This window comes from Cynocephalus volans, chromosome 16, assembly GCF_027409185.1.
Source record: "Cynocephalus volans isolate mCynVol1 chromosome 16, mCynVol1.pri, whole genome shotgun sequence".
Lineage (NCBI taxonomy): Eukaryota > Metazoa > Chordata > Mammalia > Dermoptera > Cynocephalidae > Cynocephalus > Cynocephalus volans.
In genome coordinates, this window is record NC_084475.1 from 23496957 (window position 1) to 23519315 (window position 22359).

Sequence of the window (22359 nt, forward strand, 5' to 3'; positions counted from 1 at the left end):
GTCTTCTAATCCACTACAAAAATGTTCCTTCTCACCCACAAAACTAAATTGTGTGTCTTCAATGGATTATATTATTCAGTTGAAAACTCTGTTCTAGTGGATACTACATATTAGAATAAAATGCCTGGGACACAGGGAAGGTGCTCTGCATACCTGTTCATACTCCAGTTTCTAAAAAGTATTTGCCCAGACTCTGAAGTCCATCCAACTGTCCATCTATCCACCTAGTAAATCTTTACTTATTTAATTATTATTATTTGTGGGTGGGTGGGGAGGTAAACCTGAGCTTTATGTTTCCTTCTCTGGTTATTCATTAACTATTTAAATCCTGACAGCAGTCCTATGTTGATTAAAATGATTGGAGACGTGAAGGAAGACACAACAGATGGGATGCAGGTGAAGAGCGGGGGCCACTGCTCTCTCAGGCAAGTAGCGCCAACCCAGCAGCTGTTACAGCTTTTATTACATTTAGCAAGATTTTGCATGCGAGAGAAGCATTAATGCATAAATTCTGATATACTTTTCTCAAGAGCAGAAGGCCCTTACCTCCTTTCTCAAGCACTTGGTTACCTATAATGCGCCTCCTGGGAACATCCCAAGAAAGTGTTCTCACAACTTCAAGCGTTCTCAAGGATTGTTTGCAATCCTTGACATTTCTTGGTTGTTTACTCGTATGCGAGTTCACCAAGTGAACACGTCCTTTGGTGCTGACCACAGATGCCATTAACCATTTCCTTCAGTCCTATGAGTAATATTATCATTAATTCCATTTTACTAATGAGGACACTAAGGCACAGAGAGATTATGTACATTTCTACATATGTTAATTGACTACAGAGCCAATAGAAAGGAAGAAGATGTTGTTTTTCTATAAGATCCCAACAACTGAATGGGCACTCCTTGATGTAAAAGCTTATCCCTCCATTTTGTTTTAAATATTATCCTGGAGTTGCTATAAAGGCAAGCTAGCAAAGAAGCTCAGTGGTTTTCCTCCCCTTCTCTAGCTTTTGTTTTTCCACCTCATTCCTTCTGTCCCACCCAGGAACATGCTTTCTACTTACATAGTATGTAGAAAGACATAGCTCAAGTCTCTTAAAATTTTCTGCAAACAGGTTAGACAACTTGCATTTAATATATACAGACTTGTTTGTAACTCTAGCAAGAAGACTAAACCAGTTCACAACTCTTTCTTATGATTTAGTTGTAAGTTAAATGAAGAGGATCATGATCAATAAATACAAATAATCTTCCAGGGGAGACATGAACCAAAAAATGGTTGTGTTTACCCAGGGAAGAAATTGTGGATGGGAGCAATGCTCCCACTTATGAGTCTATAGACCATATTAAGGCTGCGGCAACCCCCATTAAAGAGGTGGAAAGAGATTCTATGTTCATGGATTAGAAGAATTAATGATGTGAAAATGTCCATACTACCCAAAGTGATGTACAGATGCAGTGCAATCACCATCAAAATAACAATGACATTTTTCACAGAAATTAAAAACAACCCTAAACTTCATATATAACAACAAAAGACCCCAAATAGCCAAAGCAATTTGAGAAAAAGTAAATAAAGAAATAAAACTACAGGCATTACACTATCTGACTTCAAACTATACTACAAAAGTATAGTAACCAAAACAGCATGGTAATGCCATAAAAATAGAGACATGGATAAATGGAATAGATAGAGAACCCAGAAATCAACTGACAAAGGCAACAAGAACGTACACTGGGGCAAGGACAGCCTCCACAATGTATGGTGTTCTAAAATCTGGATATCTGTGTGTAGAAGAGTGAAACCAGATCTGTATATCTTGCCACACACTGAAATCAACTCAAAATGGATTAAAGACTTAAGTATAAGTCCTGAAACTATAAAACTCCTAGAAGAAAACATAGGTAAATGCTTCAGGGTGTAGGACTTGGCAAAGACTTTAAAAATAAAACCCCAAAAGCATAGGCAACAACAAAAAAATAGACAATTGGGATTATATTGAAATAGAAAGCTTCTGCACCACAAAGGAAACAATCAGCAGAGTGAAATAACAACTTACAGAATGGGAGAAAAAAATTGCAAACCATACATCTGACAAGGATTCCGAATATACAAGGAACTCAAGCAACCTAACAGTAAAAACACAAAAAATCCAATTAAAAAAATGGGCAAAGGACCTGAATAGACATTTCTCAAAGAAAGACATACAAATGGCCAACAGTACATGAAAAAATGCTCAGTGTCACTCAGCATCACGGAAATGCAAAAGAAAAAACCACATTGAGATACCATCTCACCCCAGTTAGACTGGCTCTTATCAAAAAGAAAGAGAATAACAAATGCTGGTGAGGATGCAGAGAGAGGGGAACTCTGTACATTGTTGATAGGACTGCAATTTAGGACAGCCATTATGGAAAAGAGTATGGCGGTTTCTCAGGCAACTAGAGACGGAACTACCATATGATCCAGCAATCCCACTTCTGGGTATATTCCATTCCAAAGGCATGGAAATCATCGCATTGAAGTGATACCCGCACTCCCATGTTCATTGTAGCTCTATTACAATAGTCAAGACAGGACCCAACCTAAATGTCCATTGACGGATGCCTGGATAAGGAAATTGTGGTATATGTACACAATGGAACACTACTCTGCCATAAAAAAGAATGAAATTCTGACATTTGCAGCAAAAAGGATGAGCTTGGAGAAAATTACGCTAAGTGAAATAAGCCAGGCACAGAAAGAGAAATACCACGTCCTCACTCATAAGTGGGAGGAAAGAAATAAAAAAGGAAGGAAGGAAGGAAGGAAGGAAGGAAGGAAGGAAGGAAGGAAGGAAGGAAGGAAGGAAGGAAGGAAGGAAAGACCAAAATAATATGTTGAACTTTCAGAAGGAAAAAACAGATCTATGGTCACTAGGGGTGGGAATGATGGGGGAGACGGGGGTTATGGAGAAAATGGGTAATGGGCACAAAGAATGACTATGACTTGTAATGACGAGCACGCTGTAATAGTGATTGAATAATCACGTATTGCACACAAAACCTGACAGTCAACTCTGTACCCCATCAACTTGTATAATCAATTATATTTCAGGTGTAAAGTAAAAACAAATGAATTTAATCCAGAAAAAATCAATAAAACTAGAAGAAATAAAAGACCAATACATTGAGCTTTTTTGGAATTAATTTTCCTGTACATTGTCAACTAAAACAAAATTTAATGCCAAATATCACATTGACGTAAATTAAAATTCCCTATTTATCTTTCTAAAATAATTGAGTCATGCAACAATAGGTGTTATTTTTCTAATGTGAATGTGTTCATGGAATCCTGGGACAGGCATTGTTTTATATTATCTGTAAATGCTGGTAGGTGTCATTTGTTACTTTCATGCAAAGATAGAAAGACAACACTTTCACTCCAGTGCATTGAAAATATTGGCGTTCCAGATAAAGCAACCACATACATGTTAATGATCTATAATAACGTTTTTGCCAGGCAGATAATTACCACCCAGTGCAGTTACCACACTCCATTCAAATGAATGGAGAAGATAGTCTAATTGGGAGGGACTGAAATGATTCCCACTTGGAGGGAAGATGGTCAGTGAATAGTAACAAAAATATTTTATTTTTGAAAAATACAAAGAACCATTTAAAACTGTGCTCCAAATTGTTATATATGTTATATGCATACAGGAATTCTTTTTGTCAGCTCTTGATTGACTCTTGTTCCCAAATCGCTCTGACAGCCCCGGTGTGGGCTCACTGAACGGAGCCTGTAGGTCTGATTCTAATGAGGAGCTTCAGGCCAATTTTGTTCTTCGGCAAGTGGACGACCCAGTAGGACACCAAGCTGGTTGTTCAAATTTTCTTCTGTTGAACAAACCACACGTCTGCCTGGTTCGCCAATTTCCTTAGGAATAAAATCTCCACCATGTATTTTTTTCTCCTGGTATCAACAGACTTTATTCAAATACTCATTAAATGGATTCCCATCATGGCTAGGTCACATATGGAAAATATATACTACTGGTATGATAACAAAAAATTGGTATAAAAAGAGTATATTAATTTCTATGCAGTAGGTCTTATTTTTGACTCAAATAAACATATAAAAAAATTCTCCATACTCAAATATAGCACTTTGACCAGAAGGGAGGTAAGCAATGAAATTAGGCAACAGAACCCACTGCCAAGAAACTGATTAGGACTTAAATTGAACTAAAATATATGAAGAAAATGAAAATATCCCATATGGTTTACTTTAACAAGTAAAAATAGTGTAGAGATGTAGCCAGATGGATAAAGTGTAAATCACGGATGTCCTTTTTATTGGTTGTGTGCCCTTGTAATGGTCAATTATTTTTATTATTCTTATATTTGTGACTGGTAAGGGGATTGTAACCCCTGGCTCGTTGTTGCCTGCACTGCGCTCAGCCAGTGAGCGCACAGGCCATCCCTATATAGGATCCGTATCTGCGGGAGCACCGCTGCGCTCCCAGCGCCCCACTCTCCCGAGTGAGCCACGGGGTCGGCCCGTAATGGTCAATCATGCTCTCTGAAAATTGGATTCCTGATTTCTAACATGTGCACAATAATGCCATAAGATAATTATATAATTATAGATGTAACAGCTATCTTTAAATAGATCTTTAAATAGGTCTACATTAAAGCCTGTATAGGATAGGCACCCAAAAAATTATCATTACTATTACTGTCATTAGTATCTTAAAAGTAAACATACTAATAATAGCTAGCTTGCTATTGTAGATATCTTCACCAACATTTAATTAAAGAAACCCTTTCCTATTAATTAATTACTTTTAATCATGCTTATTAAATATCTACAATGTGATAGGCACAACTTTAGGTCTTGAGTTATCCAGTAGAAATTGTCTTAATTTCATTGAGCTTTTATTCTAGTGAAGGTAATCATAAATAAATAGTGATAAAATAGATGAAAAGTAAATAAATATGAAAATAGTGAAAAACAATGAGTGACAGTAGCTACTTATGTTGGGTGGTTAGGAAAAGCCTCTGCAAAGAAGTGACATATCAGCTGAGACCTGCATGATGACAAATATCAAGTTAAGCAAATCTCTTGACACCAGGAATGTAATTCAGTCAAGACACTCTCTAACCATATTTCCCAACTTGTTTAGATTTGAGTATTTTAAACAAATACATACTGAACTTAGAATTGTTAATTATTAGTATGTAGTAAAATTTCATCAATAACACAGGACTTACCTATAATATGTATTTATTATTTCATTCAGCAAGAATATATGAAGCATTTATTGAACATTCAATAAATTTCTTGTCATCAAGGGACGCAGTAAAGTGGCAAGAAATTTCGGACCTAAACCTGCATTCCTAGGTTTTTCACATTCTCACAATAGAGGCACATGCACATATTGCAAAGTACATAGAAAGAAACTGACCTGCTGCTGAACGGGTCAAAGGAAAGTTCCTAGAGATTGCAAGTATCACTAAATGGGAACGCTATCCTCACCCCTTACATGCACGGGGTTCAGAAGTCTGCTGCAAAACAGACGACACCCACTGAGGTGAATCATGAGGCTTGTCTAAGGGCCTCTTCTGCCCAGATTAATTACACATGTTCCATTTGAAACTATTTGTCTTTAAAATTGGGGAGAAATAGTGAAAATGAACACAATATATGTGGTTAGCTCTGTTTCCTTCTGTGCAAGAAACCTTAGAAAATCCATTACATTCTAAAGCAAAGGGAGAAAATGTGGGACAATCATAACTACTCCATGCTGTTGTACACAACAAATTCTTATTTGTGTCACTTCTAAATAAAAGTTAAAACAACAGGTTGAAAGATCTGATCCTCAAGAAAAGACACTTAAAAATATATTTGCATTTAATGTTTTCACAAAAAATTTTCTCTTGTGCTTTGGAGTAAATAACAGAATTAAGTGCAGATGGAATCCTACTGAGCATCTTCTTGAATCAAATGGTTCATCCAGAGAATGGACACAGCATGTCCATCTTGCAGGGAGAAAAAAATGCTATGAGGTTTGCTCTCACTCGGTCTTATTTAATTAAAATAGCCAATGTCAACTGAATCCATCATTCTACCCCAGAACGGGTCCACAATTAATGGAAACGTTTCTACTGTATTAAATGTGTGCTTTCTTACAACCATAAAGTTTGAAACCAATTCTTGACCTAAATGAGGACATCCCAATGCACTTATTAAGAAAGTCTTGAAGTTCATCCTGCCCTGACTTCTGATTTTGATATTCTACCACCCTGGTTGCTGTATGTATTCTTCATAGCATGGTTTGAAGGCGCTGTGTCCTTATTGCACAACCCATCTCCTCTTTTCCATGAATAACTTATCTGAATGTCCTGTCATTGAAGCTCTGTTATCAAACCAAATACAGTAATAGCTGCTCCACAAATTATTCTGAGTGAAATTCTGGATCTTACACTTGATGTGGACCATTGGCTCATTGTGTACTCAGTTTTACGTGGTGAATGCTCACAATGTTCTACTCACTGTAGCACTGTGTCTTTCCTACCCTTTTCCTGACTGAGCTGACATTCTGTTCTTGAACGCACATTGAGGCTCAAGTCTTTTTATCTCATCATTAGAATAACTGTCCCAGGTCTTGTTTCCTAGAGAACTAAAAACTCTCTTCAAGTTGGGAAAACACATGCAAACCACCCACAATGAAACTTCATGATTATAAAGCATATCACTTGATTTAAAGCACAATAATAGTATCAGAACTAACATTTTCATAGCAAGGGAATGTTCAAATCTGTGTTGCACATTCTACAAGTGCTGTTCTGGTTCATTTTAATTTCAGCCACTGAGTTGATGGGCTCAAAGGAAAACAAAATGGACTGATCCATCACTAAGCACAGTTAATTATATACTGGCCTCATTAGAAACAGAGTTAGATAAAATGATGTATTCACAGCTTTTCAGGGGGAAATTATAAATAATTAACCACTCTGACTATGACTTCTTTAAAAGAGAGTGGAATTCAGCACATCCTAGCAAATAACAATCTGATAAAAAAAAATTCTTACAAGGAATACTCCATTGTTATTTCTAATTCTGTTCCATCCAGCAATACATACTGGTTAAAGCTGGTACTTTTAAATATGGAACAACATATAAGAAAACTGGAAGTCAAGTTTAGATATATCACTGTGCAAATAACTAAATATTTTGCAAATATCTCTATTATTTACCATTATTTTCACTTTTCATTATTTCTCATCTCAGAAAACATATAAATGAATGTGAAGCCAATATTATAATTAAATCACTAAAACTGGAGCAGTTTTTACACCTAAAAGTACTACAGAATATGTGCCAGGCATACCCATGGAGAATTACTAGTACTAAGAATTTGTCAAATGCAGCTATTTATTTGGTACAGTTGCCTCAAAGTTCAGCTGCAGAGACTTTAGAAAGATGAATATTTTACAACACCAAGGTCAAGGATTTGGATCTACATAGCGACCAGCCACACACAAACAAAACAAAGAAATATGTCCAGCATTTAATTTATGGAATTTCAATCCCGTTTGAAACACAAAAACTAAACTAATTAAACCACACAAGGAAAAACTAGGACTGCAGAAATAGAGGATCACTTTTCTAAAATAATTTCAATCTGCTGTAAATAAAATAGACTGCTTAAGATAGATCTTTATCTAATAACAATTCAACCCAAAACAGAAATGTTCCTACGTGAATAAACCATCGACTTGCTTTTTAAAAAATTTTCACAAGCACTCAGGTCATCTTTATGAAATCAAGTTGAGCACATACAAGTAAGCCAACTTTTTATTAAATGCAAGAGGGAAATAAACATTTTTATTTGAATTATTTGAATCAACTGGTAAAAGCATGGTTGAGGCTGTTTGCTAAGGTACTGCTATATTTTACCAATTTACATTTTAACAATATAATAGGCTTAGTGTTAACATTGAGTAGAAAAATGATAAATTATTTAGAAAAATCATATATATTTTACTACAGCATTTATTTACACTTTACTAAAGAGTAGCTACAGGCAAAGTTTGAATTTTGAAACCCATCCATATTACAATTTTTGTGGCCCATGCACAAAATTAAAAACATTTACTTAGTCCAGCTTCCTAACTGGAAATTTTGAGTGACATTAATTTATGGTTCTAGAAACTAATCACCTCTGGCCTGGAACTAGGAATGGATAATGCTAACTGCAGTTTAAAATTTAAGAAAAAAATCAAGCAGTTTAAAATAAGGTTGAGATTATTTTTTTCTATTAAAAACTTCCACACCGTGCTTTATAACCAATTTCTTGCAAATTTTCATTCAAAAGTTAGTTTTAGGCACAAACTCTGTCATTGAAGAAGTATGCAGAATACTTCCCAAGTTGTAGTAATAACTTCATTGTTATTTTTAGTAATAATTTACTATTTTTAAAAAATAATCAAAATACAGCTAATAACTAAAATACAGTAGTTTGCCTGTCATTATATAGCAGAAGTCTTAAATTATTGCTTCAAAGGTGTATTTCCTGGGAAAGCTATATCTATTCAGTTCAAATATCTCACAATATTCAAGAATACACTTTGAAACACAGTGTTTATACACACAAGAAAAAGCTAAGACCAAAAAGGACGGTTTTCTGGTTATTCCATTTTATTACCTTTGCTTGTACTTGACTTTCTAATCACAGCCCCTAACATCCGTGTCCTGAGTTAGGTGGAGTTTAGATAAGGCTCTATTTTTTCAAAAGCAAATAATCAATTAAGAACATTCGACCTTTATACTAAACTTATTTGTTTAGATAGTGATAATTATGTATTTTAACTGAAAATAGTGAGTATTTGGTAGGTTGAGCTTTTTAGCGCAGGAAGAGCCTGGCAGGCACATACAAAGCAGAAAATTGTAAATTAACAAAATCTGGGTCAAACAGTACCTTCCCCCAAAAGAGGCCATTTCAAATCATTTAGTCAAATTAAAGATTTCTTATATTTCATTTTCTTACTGATTTTTACTAATTGGATTGAAAACTTAGAAAACGTGAATTTCTATATTATTGGAGAAATAGACGGAATTACTATAAATATTTAGTCAACTAGAATTCGTTGCTTCCCAGAGCTGTATTTTGTGTATCAAGCAGTCTCTTCAGCTTTTATTTAAACATCCTTTCATACATGACAGCTTACACACTCAGAAAACTGTCACATATTTGGTTTTATTTTTTTTTAAATGAACAGGGTAGATAATTGAAATTTGCAGTGATACAAAACAATGAGTCACTGGACCCTGCTCTGCATGTGTGAAGCTGGAAGGAACCTAAAGCGTGTCTCACAGTCATTGCAACCCCTCCGTTTATTCCCTGTGGGAATACAAAAGCATCTCTTTAACTTTGCACATCAGTGTCAAGTATCTCATAAATACCTCCATGTAAAAATATTCAGGATAACCATGCTATGTAAGGAAAGCTTCTTTTATTTTATAAATTCCATTGGAAACATAAGGATGGAGAAATATTTTCAACAAACTTCAAACAACTGATTGTCTATTAACTGTACAAATAAAAAGAAAAATATTGCCAGTATCAAAAAAATATTTGCCATAATTTTTCACTGACAGTACAGTCTAGAGCCCCGTGGGTCTACAGATGTAGCATAGAGCAGTCCAGAAATTTCAAATTTAATTTCCATTCAAACTGATTTGAAATACTATTCCATAGTAAAATATGATAACACCTTTGCCAAAATGCCTCTCAGTCTGTTTCAACAGATGTTGAAAATAGCAGCTTCCTGTTTGATAACCACCAAAATATGTGGGAAAAATAAACAGTTGAAATAATTATTACCGTAGAGTGAGAAAAAAGGAAAAAATTATAAGACACTGTACAGATTTGGCACTATGAGTATATTTCTCTCAAATATTCATTGAACTTACCAAAGGTGCCAGGATTGTGATTAATACAAAGCAATAGATATTCTAACAAATTGTCTCCATGTGACTGTGAATTACTTTTTTAAAAATCGGAACATAGTTGATTGTACATATCTGTAGGATACAGCATTGAATTATAATATCTGTGTGCAACATGTGATGTTCAAACCAGTACGATTAGTATATTCAACATTACACAATGTAATCCATTTTCATGGCTGTTTACCAATTCCTCCTTGTAACCAAGCTCAGTTCTGTTCTCTTCTTTTGAATGTTCAACATACTACTGTGATTGTTGTATTCTTTCCTTACTTGTTTATTTTTTTGTTTGTTTGTCTGTTTTTAGCTCCCACTTGTCAGTGAGGACATGCAGCATTTCTGTTTATGTACCTGGCTTATTTCCCTTGACATAACTTTTTCTAAGTCGATCCATGTTGCTGCCAATGGCAGTCTTTCACTCTTTTTTATGGCTGAGTAATATTCCATTGTGTAAATATAACACATTTTCCGTATCCTGTCATCTGACAATGGACATTTAGTTTGGGTCCATATCTTGGCTACTGTAAACAGAGCTGCAGTAATGGGAGTGCAGGTGTCCCTTCAGCATGACGATTTCCATTCCTCTGGGGATACACCCAGCGTGGGAATGCTGGATCATATGGCGGTTCTGTCTGTGGTTGTTTGAGGCGCCTCCATAGTGTTCTCCATAATGGCTGTGCTAATTTACAGTCCCACCAACATCCTTGCCAGCATTTGTTATTCTCTGTCATTTTTGATAGTAGCCACTGTAAATGAGGTGAGATAATATCTCGATGTGATTTCGATTTGCATTTCCCTCATGCTGAGTGATTTTGAACATTTTTTCATTGTCCATGGGCCATTTTGATACCTTCATACGAGAAATATCTATTCAACTCGTTTGCCCACTTTTTAATTGGGTTACTTGTTTTCTTACCATTGAGCTGTTTGTATATTCTAGATATTAATCCTTTGTCAGATGAATGGCTTACAAATATTTTCTCCCATTCTGTACATTGACTTTTTGCTATGCTAATTGTTTCTCTGGCTGTGCAGAGGCTTTTTAGTTTGATATGCCATTAAATTTTTCTTTTGTTGCATGTGCTTTTGTGCTCTTGTTCATAAAGTCTGTGCCCAGTCCTAGTTCCTGAAGTGTTTCCCCTATATTTTCCCATAGTAGTTTCACAGATCCAGGTCTTATCCTTAAGTCTTTAATCCATTTTGAGTTGATTTTGGCATTCGGTGAGAGTTATGGGTCTAGATTTATTTTTCTATGCATGGATGTCCAATTTTCCCAGCACCATTCACTGAAGAGGTCTTTTCCCCACTGTCTGTTCCTGGTGCCTTTGTTGAAGATCAGCTGACTGTAAGTGTGCGGGTTGGTTTCTTGGTTCTCTATTCTGTTCCATTGGTCAGTGTGTCTGTGTTTATGCCTGTAACATGCTGTTTCAGTTACCTTAGCTTTTTAGTATAATTTTATGTGAGGTAGTTTTATGCCTCCAGCTGTACGTGTTTTTGCTCAGGGTTGCTTTGGCTATACAGGGTCTTTTGTTGTTCCATATAAGTGTTAGCACTGTTTCTCTATTTCTGTGAAGAACACCAATGGTATTTTGATGGGGATTCCATTGAATCTGTAGGTCACTGTGAATAGTCTATATCCAAATACAGACTATATATATATGTTCTCTGTGTGTGTATATATTTAGTCTGTATTGGTGTGGTCTATGGCCATCCCACCCTGAATACCCCTGATCTCATCTGGCTGTGAATTATATTTTTGTTGAGCATCTCCATATTTTATTACATTTTAAACCAAACTATGTGATAATATCTTGGAAATTCCACTTTTCCATATTTTGAAATGTTTTTAAATACTGTTGCTTATCCTTGGAACAGAGAACATTTCCAACAAAATCACCATAAACTTTTCTATGCCAAACAGTAACTTTCATGAACTCTTAAATGTTACTGCAATCTTATAAAAAGTAATACTAAAAAAAAAAGAAACCTTAGAAGACAAAGTCAATGTTGAAACATGCTTGTTCATAACTAGCAACATAGTTCGAAAAGTCAACTTGCTTAGCCTGTGCTAGTGGAAAAATCTTTCTGATCAACTATTTAATTGAGTCTAACAAGGCTGTTTATAGCCAATCCTAAAAGTATTAATAGGAAACTGAAGGCCTCTACTCAATGTTAGTTTTAATCCCTTTAAATCTTGCTCATAATTACAATTTGCTCTTTAATTACTCTGCTTCTCATTTTCAGTTTATGATTAAGACCAAGAGCATAAAAGTGAGAGAGACTAAAAGTGCTGAGGTCGACGTGAATGACACAGAGGACAGCAATGCTGTCGGCCTGGTGGCCAAAACAGATTCTTTTTTATTTTGCTTTGTTTAAAAGTAATTGTTCCAGAATAAATATGATGAGAATATTGTTCAAGGAAGTCAGTGTCTACCTTCCCAAAGGAAGGCCCATGCAATATTTTCATAACATTTTAAACATATTTTATTGTGAGGATAGTAGTGATTAAGACCATAGAGCCTGGGCCTTTCATGCAGTCTCTCTAACGCTGGCTCTGCAACCTACTGGCTTCACAGCCTTGGTAAAGTTTCTCAACTGTCCGTTTATTCAGTCACCACATGTTGAAGAATGACAGACATAGCACCAAGCAATAGAGTTGGTCTGTTTATTAATTCAATTAATATGTGCAAATCACTTTGAACAATACTTGGTACACTGTAAGCCCTCGAATTTATGTAAGATATGACCATCACTGTTGACCAAATTGTTCTGTGTTGATAATTAGAAGGTATTGCTACTTCCAAATCAGAGGTATTTTCAGTTGGCTTCAACACTTTCTTCCAAATAAAAAGACCGTAGAATTATGCAATCAAATATTTTTTTAGCATAAAACTGAGAAAAAATTAAGAAAAATATAAAATAGTGCTTATAACTTTTAACTATTTTGATTAAGATAACACATATTAATTGAATGGACCACTGAAATTCATGGCATGCTTACAAGCTGTCCTCACATTCTAAACTAGAAACATCTTTGTAAACTCTGTTTCAAACAAACAGCAGTTAATTGTAACAAAGAGAAGTGGAAAAATTCCAACCAAAGTATTCAAATATAATTAGACTCTAAGAGCAGCACATATGCTTGACCGTTTAGTACTATGAATAATGAAATGTGCGTAAGAGATTAACAAAACTGTATAAAGTACTGAGGATAAAGGCAGAATCTGTTGAGCAGATGATATTATTTGAACATCATTTAGAGCCAGCTGAAATAGCCAGGACATGACATAGGACATTTATGGATTCATTTCTTTTATCATGTGGTATAAAGGAAGAAGGTGTTGGTTGTTAGCAACTCCATGTTAAACACTCTACTCCTCTAGATCCCTTTGATGTCCTGTTGCTTTGCCCCCCATGGATTTGTCAACCCACTTCCCCTGGGTGATGGAGCCACAAAGGTTACTCAAAGCCCATCTCTTCGGGCAGGCGTCATGTCCAGCCGAGAAGGTGGCAAGAAGAAGCCCCTGAAACAGCCCAAGAAGCAGGCCAAGGAGATGGACGAGGAAGACAAGGCTTTCAAGCAAAAACAAAAAGATGAGCAGAAGAAACTAGAGGAACTGAAAGCGAAGGCCACGGGGAAAGTCCCCCTGGCCACAGGTGGAATTAAGAAATCTGGCAAAAAGTAAGCTGTTCCTTGTGCCTGAGGTGATGGTGACCCTCGATTCCATTCTTATTTGAACATCTAGATTCCCTGCCATAACATCTTTTGCCACCTATAGCTAGAATGAAGTGTTGTCGTGGAGCCTGTTGTACATTTAAGAATAAACTTTTGTAAAAAAGAAAAAAAAAAAAAAAAAAAAAAGCCCATCTCTTCTGAGCAGTGAGAAGCCCTGAAGTGGTTAACTTCCCTGAAACCCTCAGGCGAGTGGCATCCCTTTCACTTGGGAAATTAACCCCGAATTGGGGTTTTCTTCCTGCATTTATTCTTCTGACCAGGAAGAGACATAGGTGGGGTTACAGTTTAGCAATATAGCTGGTAACTCTCAGTGAAACAAGTCAGATGACATTCATTCCAGTAAGGCAATTAAGTGATCCAACAACAAAAGCTTGATCTTAGCAAACATTCCCTTAGCAAACATTCCCTTCTTACAGCAATTTCTCAGTATCTTTACATATCAATCAATAACTTGTCTGTCTTTGAACCAGCAGCCTTGCTGTGTTACAAATCTTTATCTTACACAGAGACTGTATAGAATGAGGTAAATTTCCTGTCCTCCACAAGGTAAATATTTGAAACTGCAAGGCTTTGGAAAACCAGGCCCTTTGAGGTACATTTGCTTTATGAATCCTCTAAAATGTCCTAAATTTTGTCCCTCATGGAATTTGCAAGCTTTCTATCGTCTCCTTTAAATGTTCAGATCAGTTTTGTATGTGAGCTGTGCATCCTTCTAAGCCCTGATTAAATGATCTACTCATTCTTTCTTTCCTGATGTCCTAATACCCAGATGGAAATAATCTTTCCCTTATCTAAATTCTTGTAGCATTATATCCATGAATCTCTCAATACCTTTCACTATCAAACTCAAGAGATCTATGTAAAAATGTTTCTAACCAGAATTCCACTGGCCCTCATCTGTCAGGAATGACACGTGACAAACTGAATTAATTCAGACTTAGTTGGCCTGTTACCCCATCCTGACCACTGTTGAGCCTGAGCTTTCTCCCAAAAAAACTCCAAAATACTTTTGGAATCCTTAGCTCTGAGTCCATGTGGTGCCAAAGAGGAACGACTATACCAAACAAGCAATAGTGACTTTATTGTTTTTATCACACAGTATAAAAAGGGCAGGCATAATATAATCACATATTTCCCCAATGTATTTCAAAATTTAGAAAAAATTGTTGCTCTAGTTTTTACTGACAGTGACTTCACTCTCACAGCCTCAGATAACAATGCTAAGATAACAATACTCAGATAACAATACTAATTCAGACAATCCTGATTTACAGTGGTTCAGCTGAAGATGTTTTGAATTCATCATGATGCTAAACCTATAAATATTCAGCAGAAACCTTACTTGAAGTAGCCATACAACCATTCAGTTTTCACTTTCACTACAGTAATAAATTACATGAGATATTCAATACTTTATTATACATTAGGCATTGTGTTCAATGATTTTGCCAACTGTGGGATAATGTAAGTGCTGTGAGCACAGTCAAGGGAGGCTGAGCTAAGCTATGACATTTGGCAGGCTAGGTGTATTAAATACATTTTTGACTTAAGATTTCTTCAACTTACAGTGAGTTTATCTGTACATAATTGTAATTCAAGAAGCATCTGTACTTACTGACAACCTACTGTCTCACCATGTGCCACTCAGTGCTCTAAATTCTTTCCATGAGTTACCTTGTTTACTCTAAAACCACATCCTTTCAGGTAGGCGCTACTGTGTTCCCTCCCTGCTTGCTTTTGTAAATGGAGACACTGAGTGTCAGAAAGGTGAATCACCTTTCCTCAGTGCACGTTCTTCTAAAGTGCCAGTGTCAGGATTGAGCCCAGGTGGTCTGGCTTCCGAGCCTGCAGCTCTCAGTCCTGGAAGGAAAGAAGGAGAGGGTGGAACAGGGGGCAGATCGGAGTATCTCCCACTGTACTCTGCTCAGAATCCCTCTGCTGAGGAAACTCATGTTACTAGGTTTATCTCCATGGTCAGTCTTCTTTTAGTAGGTATTATCTTATGTACAAAATAAAGGAATCACTAACAACAGTCCATCTTTTATTCAGATCTTCAAAATTTATGACTCCTTTTGACTCAAATAAGAATCTCTCTAAATCAGAGGTGGGCGAAAAAATTTCGTAAATGGTCACCTAGTAAATATTCTACGATGTGCAGGCCATAGAGTCATTGCGAAAATTACTCCGTTCTGTAGTTGTAGAGTAAATGTAGCCAGAGACAATCTGCAAAAACAGGTGGAGTGAGGTGTGAATGCCCGGGCACAACATTGAAAGCAGCAGTCATTTCCAGGGTCATTCAAGTGCAGGATCCTGAAAGTAAATACCTTCTTAATTTTGTGCCTTGGGAGCCTTCATTGCCCCATTCTAGTCCATTTCCTGAGTATACAGATTCCAATAAAACCGCTGTATTCCAATAAAGCAGTTATTAAAGACCAAGTTTTAGATTTCATGGACCAGGTTTTAGATTTCACGGTACATATTGTGATCAGTGGTTTCCACCGTGAACACTTTTTGAGGAAGGGGACAGTTGAAGTAGTCACGTGAAATTTTAGGTTTATTTCCTGGCTGATTTTATGTTGGAAGGGTTGCTGTACTACTCAGTGTATCCCATGTAAAACTCTCTCCAAATAGAGTCACATTTGGATCAATATCTTTATCTTTTTTAAAAAAGCAAAACACCCCCTCTACCCAACAATCTAGGACAGTGGTAGCCAAAGTTTTGACAGTATGCCCCAGGAGTAAAAACCTTTGGGCATATGCCACCCAATATGCACATCTACGTAGATATGTGTGTATATGGGTAAATATAATAATTATATACATGTATTACTATGGCAATACATATGTTTTAAAACACTAAAAATAAGCACTTAAAAATGTCTTCAAGATACATTTTAAATACTCAGCACCTGGGACCGTGTATCATGTCAAGCATTTCTCGTCTGAAGCTACTTTTCTAGAGTCAGACAGTTCACTCTGTTTTGTGTAAGTGGCGTTCATTGCACAACATCAGTATCTGCTGAAGACTAAATCCTGGGGCTTTTACGTGAAGCCTGAAGGGGGTAGAAGAAAGAGATTTTTACGTGAATGGACAGGTCTGGTTGGAGCCTTCACAACAGGCTTTCCAGGCACACTGTGCAGATGGCTGACTGCTGAAAAAGCATTTTATCCACTGAGGCCAGAGTGATACACGGGATGACACGAGTATCTCAGAAAGCTCAATCGTTCATAAAGTACTGTTCTCTCTTTCCTTCTTTTTTTTTTTTTTTTGAGATTATCAGTACTACTTTTTTGTTGTTAAAATGGAAACAAGATGTTTGTTGTTTTTCAATAATTAATTGCTTGACAAAACTAAAACTGGGCTGTCCTAAGTCATTTTCTAATATGTGGAGGAATTTCATTTTTTTTAGAAGACAGCCTGAGGGCTCTGGGTTTGCAGATGCCTGGAAGGGAGGCCCTGAGATTGGGGCACCAATGACCAGCTTCTGCCCTCCTGCCAGGGCTCCGGTCTGGGGACTCCGGTCACTTGATTTTCTTCACAGAAAAAGGGAAAGATGGGAAGCCATATAGACTCATCTTCTCAGGGCTCTTTCAAAAAAATATCCAAGTGAAGTGACCTTTGTCTCTCAGGCTCTGTCTGCCGGGACTTCTAGGCAGTCATCTGTCATTATTTGTCGTTCGCTTGTTGGCTGTTTGCATGTGTAAATCCTATGTTAACTGCATTTCAAATGTTTCCATTTAACAGGCTCCTGACATGCTCCAGACTCCAGTGAAGGACACAGCCCAAGGGACGAGCACATGGCCCGTCACTCTTTCAAATTCAGAGAACTTGCTTGGAAAAAAGTTTCAGGTCATTGATTCAGCACAAGAAACCTCTGATAGGCACATCGGAGAGTTTTGGTGGGTTTACTCTTTCACCAGAACCGTTTTCAGATAAGGACGTAGAGATGGTACCGTTGCTTCAAAAGCAACATTGCACTGTTCTTCTACAGCAAATGTTCCTAATAAAATCCCGTTTCCGCCTTCTGTGTTCTGTCGTTTTCAGGGGCGATTTCTGCCTGCAGCTGAGCTAACCTAGGCGTTCACTGACTTGCACAGAAGGACAGACCCAGTGAGTAAGTGTCAATGCTCTGTGTCCACCTTTGCTTCCTTTACTGGAGGCAAAGACCATGTCATCGCAGGAAAGTGCTCTTGTCTCTTATCTGGACCCGGCTGCAGCTCTCCTCGGACGAGTCGGTCCGCGGGGCCCCCTGTCGAGCCGGGGCTGTCACTTCTCCCCCGAAATCCACAGCAGCAGGAGCCGGCGACGCGTCCGCTCGTGTCCGCCCCGCGCCACCCACGGGGGACGCCGCCTCTCCCAATCCTGGCGCGGAGGACACTCGTGAGGGCGACACGTACGAGGAGAACGTCCCTCCCGGTTCTGGGGTGACGGTCACCAGAGGCGCGCACGGTCATGGGTTTTCACGCCTGGAAGCGTCGCCCGCTCGCTTCTTCTTCTTTCCTTTGTGTTCCAAGTGCACGTTCGTGACGCTGCTTTAAAGGTGTGTTTTCCGAGCTGCCCTCTGAAAGGACCGAGCTAGGTTTTTCTTTCGCTGATAAAGACGCACATTGTCACCTCCCCCCCACTGACTGGCTCAAGGATACTATTAATTTATTATCATTATTTAATTGATAGTAACCCACAAGAAAACAAACAAACAAAAATCGTCTGTGTAGGTTTCCACGTCTCTCGTGGCACGTCGGGAGCATCTTTCCCCACGTGTCGCCGTGACTATGAGTTTCCTGTGGCTGCTCTAACAAATGACCACGAACTCGGAGGCTCAGACGACATAACCCTGTTGTCTCACAGTCCCAGGGGTCCAGGGATCTGAAGGGGGGGTCTCTGGGCTAAACTTCAGGGGGCCCCTGGGCTGCGTCCCCCTTGGGAGCTCTGGGAGAGAATCCTTTTCCTCGCCTTTTCCAGCATCTAGAAGTGCCCGCAGTCCTTGGCTCCTGGTCACCATCCAACTCTAAAGGCAGCGATGACAGCCAGGTCCAGTCCTTCCCGTACCACACCTCAGTGACTTTCTCTCCTGCTCCACCCCAGGTTAATCAATTATTATCTCCCATGTCAAGGTCAGCTGGCCAGAACCTTAATTCCAGCTTCATCCCTGACTCCACCCGGGCAGGTACCACAGCGTGTCCACAAGGTTTGGAGACCAGGAGATGCACATGGGGTTCGGGGTCACTCTACCTACAATAGCATCAGCATCAATTATGTTTCTTCCACTTATATTCTCCATTCACATTTTCTACTGTTATTTTTACCTTTTTTCTTGCTTAGGTTTTTCTTAAGTTAAGAAAATTAATATTTCTGTGTACTGCAATTTGATCTTCTAATTGTCATTTGTCCCCAGCTTAATAAACGGTTCCTTAAAATTTATTCTAGTTAAATACTGTTGTGTCCTTCTCAGGAAAGACTTGCGATTCTATACCTGCATTGGCAGGGCTGGCATCTGTCTCTGAAACTTCTACCCAGCATTTTCAGGGTCGCTAAAAGGGCATGAAATAGGGAACCCATAGTTAGATTTTTGCATGTTGATTTTGTATCCTGCAACTTTACTGAAATAGCTTATCAGCTCTAAGAGTTTCTTGGTAGAGTTTAGAGGTTTTTCTATGTAAAGCATCATGTCATCTGCAAACAGGGATAATCTGACTTCATCTATTCCAATCTGGATGCCCTTTCTTTCTTTCTCTTGCCTGATTGCTCTGGCTAGTACTCACAATACTATGGTAAATAAGAGTGCTGAGGGTGGGCATCCTCATCTAAGTCAACATGCAAAAATCAGTAACTTTTTAAAACTCCAACAATGAATCAAAAAAAAAAATCAAGAAAGGAAGCTTATTTACAATAGTCACCAAAAAAAAAAAAAAAAAAAAAAAGAAAGAAAGAAAGAAAGAAAAGAAAAGAAAAAGAAAAACCTAAGTATCAATTTAACCAAGGAGGTGAAAGATCTCTACAATGAGATCTAGAAATCATTGCTGAAAGAAATAAAGAGGACACAGAAAGATGGAAAGACATTTTATGCTCTTGGAAGAACCAACATTGTGAAAAATGTCCATACTACCAAAAGCAATCTACAGATTCAACACAATCTGCATCAAAATACCAATGACATTCTTCACAGAGATGGAAAAAATAATCTGGTATTGGCATTAAGAATAAGACACTCAGACCAATGGAACAGAATAGATAACACAGAAATCAAGCACCTGCATACTTACAGTCAACTGATCTTTGACAAAGGCCCCGAGAATATACACTGGGGAAGGCACAGCTCCTTCAACAAGCGGTGCTGAGAAAACTGGGCATCCACAGGTAGAAGAATGAAACTAGACTTGTATCTCTCACTAAATATAAAGTCAAAATGCATTAAAGTCATATATATAAGACCTAAAACTATAAAACTACTAATAGAAAACTTAAGGGAAACACTTCAGGAAGTAGGACTGGGCAAATACTTTATGAACAAGACTCCGAAAGCACAGGTAACAAAAGGAAAACTAAACAAATGGGATTATGCCAAACTAAAAAGCTTCTGTGCAGCAAAAGAAACAATTAACAGAGCAGAAAGACAGCACACAGAATGGGAGAAAATGTTCACAAACTATGCACCTGACAAAGGACTAATATCCAGAATGTACAAGGAACTCAAACAACTTAACAGTAAAAAACCAAATAACCCAATTTTTAAAAAAATGGGCAAAGGACCTGAATAGGTGTTCTCAAAGGAAGATATGCAAATGGCCAACAGACACATGAAAAAGTGCTCAAAATCCCTAAGAATCAGGGAAATGCAAATCCACACCACACTGAGACACCATCTTTCCCCAGTAGACTGGTCAGTATCAAAGAGATGGAATAAAGAATGCCGGCAAGGATGTGGAGAAAGGGTAACTAACCCTCCTACTATGTTGGTGGGTAAATTAGCACAGCCATTATGGAAAACAGTATGGAGGTGCCTCAGACAACTGCAGGTAGACCTGTCACACGACCCAGCAATCCCACGGCTGGGGATATACCCAAAGTGACGGAAATCATGTCAAAGGGACACCGACACTCCCATGTTTCTCCCAGCTGTATTTACAATGGCTGAGAGTTGGAACCAAATTAAATGTCCATCAACGGACAACTGTATGGAGCACTGCTCTGCCGTAAAGAGCAATGAAATTCTGTCATTCACAGCAACATGGATGAACGTAGAGAAAATTATGTCAAGTGAAATGAGTCAGGTACAGAAAGAGAAACGCCACATGTCCTCATTCATCAGTGAGAGAAGAAGGGACGGGGAAGGGAGGGAAGGATCAGGCATAACTCAGTGAAGCAAAACACTGGCGTGTGGAGCTCGCACCCAGCTCACAGGAGTTCGGTTTTGCAACCGCTGCGGGAAAAGCCCTTTGGAACAGTCATTCATCCAGGTCAGCAAACGCTGTTGAATATCTCTGTGAAAAACACACACGGAAGTTTGCCTGTTTAGAACAAAGATTAACTTTATGAACACAAGCATCACCGTGTAGAATTCGCATGCAGCTTCAAGGAATTCTGAAAGCTAACCCTAACCTTATCCTTAACCCCTAACCCTTAGCCCCAAACCCTCATCCTAACCCTAACCCAAACCCTAACCCGAACCCGAACCCTAACCCCAGCCCGAACCTGAGCCTGAACCTGAACCCTAACCCTAGCCGTAACCCTAACCCTGTTTTGGTAAATGGATTTACTTTTGTAAATGGTTGAGAAAAATCTGAAGAATAATAGTATTTTGTAATACTGGGTGATTCTCACATTTCAACATTTGTGAAAACGTTTCAGGGCAGCAGAGTTGAGCTTATCCATTTAGTATCTTCTGGCTGCTCCGGTGACTCAGGGGCAGAGCTGTCTGAGACCCAAGTATCTGAGTCCCTGCCACTGGCACACTGCCAACTGCAGCAAGGTGGCTATAGTACCACAGTGACTCACGTGCCACCCTTTTCTCTACACTGTGGCATTTTACTTATTTCATCACATGGTAGCTCTACTAAAAAACACAGTATGCATGTGTGTTCCCAGAGTTTGCAGTCATCCCAACATCCTTGGCCCGCAGGAAAGCAACGGTCTGGAAAAGGGGAAAAGGTAAGCAAGACTATCTCCACACAGCTAATTTCTTCATAAAATGAAAATTGGAAACGAGGGTGAGCAGGTTTCTAAGTGGCTCACTTGCTCACCAAGCGAGGAAAGCTATTTACCAATGGGTAATCAATAAATCATGTTTGATCACAGCAGCCGAAGAAAGGTGTTCAGAGAAAATGAGCTTGTGCAAGTGCAGGGGCACAGCTGGCACGGCACTGGGCCAGGTTGGTGGCGCAGGAGGGTGCGGGGCTGACCAGCCTGCAGAACAGGGCGAGGAGGGGTTCAGTCTGTGCGGGGCCGGCCCTCTTAGAGGTTGCAGTGTTCATGTCAGAGCCATGGGGATCCGCTGATGAGATTCAAGCACAAGGCGGGTGGGAGGGATGGTTCCATCAGAACGACATTACGGAAGGATGCCTGGCAGCCTGCACAGCATGGAACCCAGGGGTCAGCTGGGGGGATCCCTGAGAACCGGTTTCTCAGAGG

General features: G+C 38.5%; 1 protein-coding gene across 1 annotated transcript; it reads left to right on the forward strand.

Annotated features, from left to right (window-relative positions):
- Window positions 1–13481: 13481 nt before the first annotated feature.
- Window positions 13482–13839, forward strand: LOC134365203 (translation machinery-associated protein 7). Its single transcript, XM_063081413.1, has one exon. It carries the CDS (start codon window positions 13486–13488, stop codon window positions 13678–13680), a length of 195 nt encoding a protein of 64 aa, XP_062937483.1. The 5' UTR covers window positions 13482–13485; the 3' UTR covers window positions 13681–13839.
- Window positions 13840–22359: the final 8520 nt, after the last annotated feature.

Bases quoted from the DNA above. Each gene is read 5' to 3' on its own strand.
- LOC134365203 (XM_063081413.1), top strand. From the start codon at position 13,486: ATGTCCAGCCGAGAAGGTGGCAAGAAGAAGCCCCTGAAACAGCCCAAG.